The 12221-nt window shown below is 41.2% G+C and overlaps 1 protein-coding gene across 1 annotated transcript in view; it reads right to left on the bottom strand.

The window, feature by feature from the left end:
- dst (dystonin) overlaps window positions 1–7890 on the bottom strand; it is a gene marked incomplete at its 5' end in the record, with an annotated part of 123027 nt that extends 115137 nt beyond the window's left edge. Inside the window, 2 exons of the mRNA XM_083694576.1 lie at window positions 7363–7576; window positions 7879–7890. Coding sequence (XP_083550702.1) covers window positions 7363–7576; window positions 7879–7890 — 226 coding nt within the window. The remainder of the gene's footprint in view (window positions 1–7362; window positions 7577–7878) is intronic.
- Window positions 7891–12221: the final 4331 nt, after the last annotated feature.

Raw genomic sequence — 12221 nt, 5'->3', positions numbered from 1 at the left:
CACGCTCCTGTAGATTCTTCCTCTACAACATCAGAAGGATATGTCCATTCCTCACCAGAGAAGCAGCACAACTTTTGGTCCAGAATCGCCTTGACAACTGCAACACACTTTTGGCCGAGCTCCCCGCCTCCGCCATCAGACCTCTGCAGCTTATCCAGAATGCTGTCGCCCGTAATTCTTCGTTCTTCTAGCATTGTGACTGCCAACGACCCCTGGTCCTAGTATAGATTACTTTTTCTTATGATGGCTGATGGATAGATGATTCACTTACTTAGACAAATGTATTTATTGTACATCGCTTTGGATAAAGGCGTCTGGTAGATGCCAAACATGTAAAAAATTTAATGAAATGTAATGTCTCTGGGCTACCTACCGCCAAGTTGCCCACCTATTATTTCTACCAGCCCACCCTAATATAGCAGGCTAAAACCGGCCCGGCTCAGAATTAAAAACTTGAAATGCTAATCTAGTGAAATTGAAAGTACTGTAACCGTGAAGGTCAGTGTAATGAAGTCAGCCATTTACAGAGGTGTTCTATTAGCAGGGAAACCATGTCCAACAGTCTGTCAGAAAGCTGCGGTAAAATAGTTGAGCCATGGCCAATTTAGGGCTCTGATGGCGGCTGCAATGTTAGCAGCATTGTCAGTCCTTACGGCCATGAGTTTATTTGCATTCTGAGTGCATCAACAATGTTGTCTGCCGTGTGTTTTCTGGAAAAAAATCTAGTCTGTAGGCATTTTCATTGCAGTTTCCAGTCGGGTGTGACAAAGTGGACGGTTAACAACGTGTTTGGTGTCATGTTAACTGACGACCACACGTCCACACGAATAGCTGTTTGAACCCGACAGCAGCACTAGATACAGACAGATATCTCATTCGTGCAGCTGTTAATGGGTGTTTCGGTTTGAGGTGCGAGTGTAGATTAGTTCCCATTAGTGTTGTTTCTTCATGAAAATCTCGTCCAAATCTGCAGGCTCTCTTTTATAGTCGGGTCAGAACCCGAAATACTGCCATATAGCAGCAGTGGCATGTTTTTTTAGGGACCAAGTCATTAGCACTAGTCATCTTTTTTTTTCTTAGGTGGAAGATTACGTGCAGCACCCTAAAAGTTACCATATTACCATATTACGTTATACCGCCCAACCCTAGTAGGGACAAGGCCTCATCCAAGATCTTACACAGGCTTTCAATGAACAATTTGTTTGATGTTGCCACACAATCTTTGAGTATGAAAGAACCTTCGGATATGGTAGAAGAGACAAATCAATCCATCAGAAGAAAAACTAGGGACATGCCCACCCCCAATAAATCTTCAGCTTTCTTAACCACAGTGTTTAAAAAAACACAATATCTTACATAATTCATCCCTAGTGCCCATCAAGAGGCTAGAACACTGTGATCCCATACATCCACTGTTCTATGCCATGGCCATTGTGTATGTCCAAGAAACCGCGGCCTGAACTTAGTGCTCAAATTTACAGTCCTTTTGTAGGTGCTGTATTTGATTCCAGTTCAAAGGTATGGGATTACGACATTTTGAAAGAAACAGGTCTAATCCTCATCGTTGATAAAAAAAAATTAAAAAAACAGCTGTGGATTACTTTAGTACCAACCCAAAGAGAACCCTTTGTGTGTTATTAACTCTAATGCCCAATTAGCAATTGTGAGGGAAACAGTACTTGAATAGTAAATATGAGTGGTGGTGCCAAATATACTTCATGTGTCAGGAGAAAAATGAAGTTCAAGTTTCCATTGAAAACCTTTTAACTCATTTATAAACAGAAAATCCTAGAAATTGTAGACTGGAGGTGAGGTCCCCATCAATCCATGATAAAAACAGCTGCCGAACAGGAGGTCTTAGAAAAAAGGGTTCTTTTTCTGGTTTCTGGTTTTTGGTACTGTACATCAGAGAGGGTTCTTTACTACTGTGAAGGTTCTGAAGGACCTGAAGGTCCTTCTGTTGAACAGTCATTGGCTAAATTCTTGAAAAAAATAGTTATTAGGGGTACTTTATGGCACCTTTGAGGTCATATATTGAATCCTTTCATGAAAGAGGTGCTATTTGAAACTTCATTCCACACAAGGCACCTGTTTGAAGTTGGGATGTTACATGAACATGAGCACAGGTGTAATACAGTTAGAATCAAATCTCGTGGTTTTTAACTTTGAGATATGTTGTGTGCTACCTATATGACATTGGCTGCACTCCTCCTAAACTAGGTAAAAAATAATATATATTTTAAGTAAAATGTTTCTTATTGTAGATTAGGAATTAGAACCATTTATGGTTCTTTCAGAACCATTTCAAATCAAATATAGAACCCTTTTTGGTGAACCCTTTTTGGTGCTACATAGAATCCCATCAAGAAAAAACATTTTTGACAACATCTTTGATTTTCAGTAGGGGAACCCTTTTTGGTGCTACATAGAACCCTCTTACGAAGAACCCTCTACAAGGGGTTCTAGGTAGTAGAGGGTTGTAGAGGGTTCTACATAGAACCATCATAAAATGGTTCTACAAAGCCCTAAACAGGGACAAATGAAGAACCCTTATTACAAACCAAGCATGTATTCCTCCACACAGAGGCTGTCAGCACAGCATACTTTGCTTCATGTGACACTGAATAGCTATTGGAATCACAATGTATCTGATATCAAGAGCAATGTAAACATCCACACATTAGATGCTGCATTCGCAACTGCTTCAAATATTTTGGTGAGCTTCTTAATACAGCTGAAATGCACACGGACAAGCAGACAGTCACAGTAGCCCCAATAGGCTGGGGTCCATTCTCTAAGATCTTGGTGGTGGAATGTGAAAAAAATGCCCTGAGTCTAAAGATCTTTTGTTGAAGAACAGTTGTGTCACTGTTTCAGTATTTCTCAATAGAGCTGCAAATCAAGTTTTGGGGAATGTGTCAACCGTAATATATTAAATCATCAGTAGACAGCATCCACAGCACTGCTAAATGAAGACTATTGAGGGAAATTTCAGCAACCACTCCTGACAAAGATTTTTCTTAAAGGCTGTATGTCTGCTTGGTTGGACCATACAGTGACAAGATGACCACCGTGTGACCCATAACATGTAACACAGGTTAGACCACACCTGGTGTTTCAACATGCAGTAGATTGAAGTCTATTCATACACATGACAGGAAGAGGTGATGGTGGTAGAGGATGTGGCCTGGTGGAAATTCGCCCCCACCCCAACTGTGTTGTTAATGATACCATTGTATAACTTCCACTTTAACTAGATTTTCTTTTTTTTTTTGTAACGGTGGAGAAAAAGAACATTGGTAAGGTAAGTATAACACTAACATGCTCTTCAAATCAAATAATGTTTCTGTCTGCATGTTAAATTAAATCCAATAAGAAGAACATTCTGCTGATGACACAAAACGGCTAAAAAGTTCCTCAACAGCAAATAAGCCACACCTTGATTTAAACCATTCCCTTTGTCAAGACAGATATTTTTTAGGGAAAAACTATAATGCAGGGGATTTTAAATTGACAAAGAATAAGAAAAATAAGCAACCCTAATTCATCTTTCTAGGAGATTTATTTTTCCTAGTGATCCGTGTCGTTCATTTGTTTTGCTCAAGTTTGTTTTGTTTTGTTTGGTATCGTAACTATGATTTAAATAAATGTCTCATTGATACACCAGTCACAAGGAGGGAAACATAAGACTCTTTCTGTGTCCAGATATACAACAGACTAAGGCAATAACAGTCTGTTTGGAGAAATGTTCTCAACGTCAAGTAACAACCAAACTGCCCTACAGCCTTATTACCGACTGCTTAAAAAAATGTTAAAAACATTTGTTTCAATATTACATGAAGGGAAACATTGTCTCCGCATCCATTTTGGGGGTGATGAGTTGTGTGGAACAGCAACCTTTCACTGAATACTCATCAGCTGCAATTTGGTAAATAAATGACCTAGTATTTGATAAACAGTTGATTTGTTCACTCATGGTAACTGTCTAAGCAAAACAGTCATTATGACTCAGCATTCCACTTCTCAATATTCCCATTATAACTGAATAAAGTAAAAAAAAAAAAAGATAATATACAGTTATGTGTCACCATAAACTTCTGATCATGCATGGGAAAATGCCATTTTCACATGTGTCATCAAATAGAGATGTGTTGTAGGTTTGAATAACAGACCAGTAGCCTTACATTGCATTGCCAGCCACTAATAAATAATGACCCCTTTTCAAATATTAAGGCATGGCAGGTTGCTTTAATTTACATTTATACAGCATTATAACACATATATAGAGCAGGGATAGAACTATAATTTTAGTCTGTTGGTAAATGAAGTGAATCTTAGATAACTATTTTTTACAGAACCAAAAAGTATATTTTAGAGAGAGCCATAGAGAGCTTCAATTATAAGACACCACATTGTCTGACAAACCGCCTCAAGACAACATACAGTCACAGATTCCAAATGATGCTACATCATATGATTCCATTAGATTCAAGTTAAGGCAGTTAAGCCTTCCCACAGCTGACTGTCTGTTCGCAATGACACTCAACAGCTGAGACACCTAGCTATGTGCTGTTATAAACATGTATTAAAATAAACACAGTACACACACACAGACACACACACAGACACACACACACACACACACACACACACACACACACACACACACACAATACACCAAATCCCATCCACTAATGAGTTGTTTTCAATCTTTGTTTAAATGAAAGGAATGGAGGTAAAATACAATAAGACTATGAGACAAAAAAATCACTGTATAGACATTTCTATTTCCATTTCTATTTAATGTCACTATATCTAGATAGGCCTGGTTAGGGAGTAGGCCTGTTACAGGATGATGTCATACACACTGTACAGCTAGTAGCAGAAAATGCTTTACTGTCTAAAGGATATTGAAAAGTGTTATGTATTTTGCAGGTTTCCCGTAATAACTGAATTGGCCTACAGCCCTGTCAGCTGATGGTGTTGCTGGAAAAAGCAGATGTAGGCCTAGTCTGCTAAGGAAAAATCTCTATGGACTAATGGTTAATAGTCTACTGACCTGCGGCTAGTTTGGCTGTTGGCCTTGTAAAAGGCCAATATTAGCCTACTATCAATTAGGCTTAATGGTCCAACAGCAATTAACAAACATCAAACATCAGACATCATAAGCAACAGCAAGCTATTCAATACTTAAGAACATATTTAGCTTTTACTGTTCTTAAAACACTACATTCGATTACCATTTCCATTCTAAATATTAATACATAATTAGTGGGGGTCATAGAAACGCCTCAGTGAGCTCAGTTATTGCAAGGTTTTAACATGTGATGAAAGTAAAATAGGCCTAGCCTTACGTTGTAAGTCATGCATTGCCTTCATTGACAACCTCTCAAATTAAAGCGTTTTCTGACAGAAATTTCAGGCTAAACTCTATACTAACTCTAAACTCCTATGTCACGCAAATTCAAAGGAAGTTTTGCCATTTATCAAAAACAACAGAATTGATTATGATTGTCATTGTCATTATTGACAAGTACCGAGCCTATATATTTGCAGTAGCCTATACCATATCTTCTGTAAACCCTCCAGTGACTTGTTTACTGGGCTGTCAGTCGCTATCATCCAGGGCAATTCACTCACATAGCCTATACTGAATCATTGTGTCACTGCCAATAAACGATTAATCAATCAGTTAATAGTAAATAAGCCTACCTTTATATTTTTCGAGGACATCCTCATACGCTTGTAGATATTCCTTTTCGTCCGCGAGCATATAAGCTGCCGGTGTTGTGTAGTGAGCCATTACCGGGGTTCCACAAACTGGACATTCACCAGCCTCTTGGGCGAGCGTACAGTATAGTTGCGGTACAGAGACCCAGAGTGATCACCGCTGTTGTACCACTAAAGGAAACGCCCCTATACTCCTCCCCTGTCCATCAAGTATCCAATAGGCGAGACTTCCTCTCTGGTTTCATGAGAAAAAATCTGTCTGGGAGGAAGGGCTGCTGGACATAATAAATGCCATCCCATATCGAGCGGGTGCGCCTGAGCCATGATAATGCACGATCCCATTCGCTCTCACTGCGGAGGCCACCTATGACTCCTATTCCAGTAATACCAGCACACTAATTCGTCTGTTCGATTACAGAGTCACTCAGATGAATATATGACAACACTCACAGTCTACGGATAGGTCCGATGCCGGTTCTTTTATTCTGTCTTAATGGTAACATTCTCATTTAGGCATAAAAGCTGTTTTGTATCCCCTTGGATTACCTCCTACCTCATGCCTATTTCCAAAAATCTACAGAACTAGACCTTTGCAAAAATAAATAAAAAATAATAATTAGATGAAAACTTTCTTAATAAAGTATGCTATTGTTTAATTGTGCCTACTTGTTCATAAATACAGTGATGATGTGTGCCAACAAATCTGTTAGACTGCGCTGTATTAGGCTAGTCATTATTTTAGTCATATTATTTCCCCCTCTCTATTGCATGACTCTGCCGGTATCCCACGTGCTGAAGCTGGCAGAAGAGATGCCCTCATAGGTCCTAACACTAGAAGGGTTTGTATTCAGGAGGAAATTCAGGAAAACATCTGAAGAACGTTCTTATTAATTCTATAATTATACATTCTCTCATTCCAATTAGGCCATTGGAAAGTGTATTACTAAACTGGTCTGAGTAAAGTGTATTTTTGTCGCCATATACAGTAAAACAAAGGAATTTAGCTAATGCCAAGGTCGCACCAGAAATATATGAATACTTTCATTTCATAAACCATGATTCAAGTGTTCAAGAATAATAGCTTACACTTGTGAAATGTACAGGTCGTGGAACAGTAGGTCAATTAATTCCACTATTTCAAAATGTTTGAATTAATTTATTTTAAGCTAAATGTTTACGACTAATGAAATGTATTAGGCTGCATTACCAGACTGGGCCTATACTGAACCTTGCTATGATATGGGTTCTAGCTGGTGTCAGCCAATGTATAGCCTGTCATAGTGAGAATATGCTTAGCCATAAATAATTCTAGTGATCACTGCCTGTCAATTCTAGTGATCACTGCCTGTCAATTCTAGTGATCACTGCCTGCCTGGTATGTTTAATGCATGTCTTTGTTTTTCATCACCGCTGGATAGGACATGCATGAGTCAACAGTGACTGCTCTCAAATGAATAGGCTGTCCAGCAGACGTCAGACTACTGTAGCCTACTGTCAATTTATTTAGGTTATGCCATAGGTAAAGTAGAAAAAATGTTTAAAAATCTGAAGGCTACACAATTTATTACATAAGATGTATGCCATATCTGACAGTGCATAATTTTACCACAATCAATAACATTAGACACTCACCTGCAATCCTGAGCACGGCTCTTTCTGCTGGGTCCAACACGGATCCTCCCTGAATTTTTCGCTTAGAACGCTCATGTCTGGGTAGGTTCCACGGTAACGTATCCCCGGGCGCCGGTGATACCGACCCAGATTTAAGACTATAGTCATCCTCGTCCGAGAAATCCGCCGATGAAGACATGGAACAGTGAAGGGAAGCGTTCCCTGAACCGGAGCTCTGTTGAGACAATAGAATTGACCAATGTTTTGCTTGCTCCACCGCAAAAAGAATATGACAACACACAATGCAATATACAGACAATAATCATACACAATGCAACATTTCTCACCATCGCTGCTCTTTCGGTTGGATAAACTGAGGTGCGGTATGTAAATGCACATTGGGAGCTACAGGAGGCACAGTATAGCGTGAGCCACCAGCTCGCAATGATCTCGGATTTAACAATAAAAAGCAACACCAAGAGCCAACGAGAAATCAATTGTATCTGGCTCCCCCGCCAGGTCAGAAACAAGACTTACCGCTGTATACATCAATTTAGCTGGATAATATCCTTATTCACTTGCTAAAACGCTCAGACAGCGGCATGTCACTTATGATCAGACCACACCCTTCCAGCGATGCACACCCTTCCATTCCCCACTTTAGTTTAGAACCCGAGATGATGTCAAGTCTCCAGAGAGAGTGAACAGATTGGCCGAGGGAGAGTGGCCAACGATGCGAGAACAGTTGGCTATGTCATCGCGTCATCATCCTAGGATACTGAAAAAGCAGGATGGAGACTGAAGCACGACACGGTATTTCTGAGTATGTAGACCGGGAGTGTTGCTGTGGTGTTACAGCGCAGTCCTTGTGGGTGCGTGCTGATGATATGCGTAGCGTGCTGATGATATCCACGTTTTACGGTCGAATCCAATCAGAAATCCAGCGACTGCTCCAGCATCCTTTGTCATGTCTTTGTACCCATAGTTGTTCTTGTGCTGTCCGATGCCCATGTAATGCTACATGACTACAATGTAGGTTATGGATGTGTGTGTGCTTTATATTCAATATAGCCTATCAAGACAATGAGTATTTTGCCTTTTGGAAATATAGGGCCAGTTTCCAGGACACAGATTAAGCTTAGTTCTGGACTAAATCACACAATTTCAATGGAAAATATCCATTAAAGATGGGTTTTAGTCTAGGATTAGTTTTAATCTGTCTCCGGCCCATATAGTTCAAATTTTACATACAGCTATGCCAATCACCCCTGTGAGTGCAGGTGCATAGTCCCTCAGCCTCATGTGTTGACACATTGGTGGTGTGGTGTGGCTGCTCAGATACCAATACAGTCACATGTTGACTGAAATTGCATTTGATGTTGAATCCAAATCAATGAACAAGACAATCACCGATCTGTTCCCACCATGGCACAATGGTAGCACAATGTTCCTCTCCACAACCATGGCTGAAACCTATACATTAACAAGGCAAGCATGCTGGAAAAAGTGCATACAATATGTGACCTCAATATGGGTTTGTTTTTTTTATCATTGGAGAACACATAAACTGGAATTATATGGCAAATTTCACCATCAGAATGAATGTTGATACTTTAAATTAGGTTTTTTTCCGCACTGATCTACACAGCCTACTGGACACTTTCAAAGTGCAAGAAAAAATCCCAAAGATTTCTATAATTTATAAAAAATAAATTAAAAAAAACAGACAAAACCTGTTTGCAAAAGTCTACACCCCCTGGCTGTGGCTCTCCTAAAATTAGCTTAAATGCAAAAATGTCTTCAACAAGTTACTCAATAAGTTTAAAGGGATAGGTTACTTGTTTACATTTACATTTTTTAGCAGACGCCTTTATCCAAAGCGACTTACAACAAATACATTTGTCTAAGTATGTGAATCATCTATCCATCAGTCATCATAAGAAAAAGTAATTTATGCTAGGACCAGGGGCCATTGGCAGTCACAATGCCAGAAGAAGGAAAACTAATTTTACAGTAGAGAAACTGAACAGGGGGTAGTGGGGGTGAAGAGGTCTTTAGGAGGGACAGTTAAGATGTAGCCTGAAGAGATGGGTCTTCAATCTACGGCGGAAGATAGGTAGTGACTGCAGTCCTGACAGCAGTGGGAAGCTCGCTCCACCAGTGGGGCGCCAGGACAGTGAAAAGCTGTGACCGAGTAGCGCGACTGCTGTATCCACGTAGAGGCAGCAGAGCCAGGCGGCCGGCCAAGGTGGAAGAGCAGAGTGATCGGGCAGGTGTTTGGGGGCTGACCATTGCTTGCAAGAGGGTCTGTTCTGCCGCCCAGTAGGAGAGCACCAGGGTCTTGAATCTGATGCGAGCTGCTACTGGGAGCCAGTGAAGGGTGTGAAGGAGGGGGTTGACAAGGGAGAATTTGGGGAGATTGAACACCAGACAGGCGACAGCATTCTGGATGAGCTGCAGAGGCCTGAGGGCGGAGGCGGGGAGCCCAGCTAAGAGTGCGTTGCAGTAGTCAAGGCGAGAGATCACAAGTGTCTGTGGAGAAAAGTTTCCTTGGGTCAGAGGCAGAGGATTGAGGTGTAGTTGAGGAGGAGAGAGAGGTTTTAGGTCATCAGGGAAGCCCGTTTTTCTCCAATTCCTCTCAGCTGCCAGGAGCCCTATTCTACAAGCTTGCAGGGTTTCAGACAGCCAAGGAGTGTGTGGAGAGGATCATGCTGGCCTTGAGGTCGGTGGACAGAGAGAGTCAAATGATGAGGAAATAGGGGACAGGAGGGTGGAGGAGGCTGCATCAGTGGATAGAAGGGAGAAGGATTCAACAGAGGGTAGGGAGGATAAGACAGAGAAAGAGAGAGCGGTGAGGGAGAGGGTATGCAGGTTGCAACGAGAGGATACAATGTGGGTAGAGACTGACTGGGAGGGGGTGGATTTGAGGGGATGGGAGAAGGATACAAAATGATGATCAGAAACTGGAAGAGGGGTGACAGTAAGGTTGGAGGTATGGGAGAATCTGGTGAAGACAGATTGCCCGCCTTATGAGTCGGAGAGTGGGACAAGGTAAGGCCGAAGGAGGAGAGAAGGTCAAGTACTCCAGACGAGTGAAGCTTCTCTGACTGGATGTTGAAGTCACCCAGTAGTGAGAGCGATGTGCCATCCTCAGGGAAGAAGCTGAGAAGAACATCCATCTCATCTAAGAAGTCACCAAGCTGACCTGGTGAATGATAGATAACGACAATGTGAAGATTGACAGTGACAGAAACAGCATGGAATTCGAAGGTGGATATGGACAAGTGTGACAGGGGAAGAACATTATGTGACCACGTAGGGGAGATGAGGAGTCCTGTGCCTCCCCCTCGACCAGAGAGACTAGGGGAATGAGAAAAGGAGTGGGCATCAGTGAGGGCTGCCGGAGTAACTGTGTTTTCCGGTGTAATCCATGTCTCTGTGAGGGCAAGGAAGTGGAGGACATGAAGCAGGCGTAATCTGAGATAGCCTCTGCTTTCTGGACTGCTGACTGGCAGTTCCAGTCCTCCCGCGACAGTGAGGTCATGGTCAGTTGAGCATGGTGGGTAGATTAGATTGGAATGGTTGCGAGGGGAGGTGTAGCATCGATGTGTCCTCCTGAGGGATGAAATAACAGGAATTGGGAGAAAGCACATTGTGATATTTGCCGGTATAGAGGTAGAAGGTTTGTGGGCGATACAAGATGTAGTAGCTCTCAATACACTCAGAGTAGTGAAAAAAGAGTTAAATAGAATAAAAATACTTAGTAGTTTGGCCTTCCTCGATGGACTCCACAAATTGACTCCTTCCTCTTTGTGTCAGGAGGCTGTCACTCTTAGACCGTCAGGATAGAAATGCAAATTCTGTAATTACTGATGACTAGCAGGGTTGTAGCCCCACCCACCTAACTATCAGTTAACAACCAGACAGGTTTCACCACTCAATCCAAAATGTATTTAGTCCTAGCGCAAGGTGAGTAGGAGTTAAATACCTTGCAGAATACTTTCAGGCCCTCCCACTGGAGATTGACAGCAATTGGCTTCAAACAGATAGCTTTCAACAGAAACTAGGCTCCAGAGCTTCAGGCAGGATAGCCACAGCAAAACCATCAACAACACACTGACTTTAAACAAGATTAAATTAATTTACTTAGTCTAGAGAACACGCTTCATCACTCAATCCAAATGTATTTGGATTGAGTTTACACCTTATAGCCAGATGGTTCCTTACTCTGAAAGTATTCCATAAAACTGTATAGAAACTGTTATCCATGGTTCAGAGTTGCTTAAATAGCCCCTACTGACTTAAGATAACTTCAGCTACTGCTAACAAAAAATCAATGGGTGTGAATGAGATCAAGAGACAAAGTTCAACATTTGTGGCCAAATCACCTCAAAGAAACCAAGACAGAAAATTCATTTGAGTTGATTTGGCCATGTAATGTTAAAATGTGTCTCTTCAATCCCATTCACACCCAATTTTTGTGTTAGCAGTGGCTATAGTTAACTTAAATTAGTGGCTATTTAAACAACACTGAACCATGAATTACAGTTTCTCCTGGCCCATGGACTACATGTACTTTCAGGGTAAGGAACCATCTGACTATAAGGTGTACATGTAAGTAATGGGACAGTGAAGCATTTCTTCATTTGGCTCTATACTCCAAAGGTTTGGATTTTAAATCAAACAATATGTTAAAGTAGAGCTTTTATTTGATAGTATTTGTGTACATATTGGTTTCACCATTCAGAAATTACAACACTTTGTATGCATAGTCCCCCTATTTCAGGGTACCCAAAAGAAAAGGGACAGATTTATCAAATGTCTAAATTAAGCACTCATGTTTAGTTTTACTTTTGCATGCAATAACTGCCTGAAGTCTG

The sequence above is a fragment of the Argentina silus genome, assembly GCF_951799395.1.
Source record: "Argentina silus genome assembly, chromosome: X".
Classification (NCBI taxonomy): domain Eukaryota; kingdom Metazoa; phylum Chordata; class Actinopteri; order Argentiniformes; family Argentinidae; genus Argentina; species Argentina silus.
This window is presented reverse-complemented; position numbering and strand designations above follow the sequence as displayed.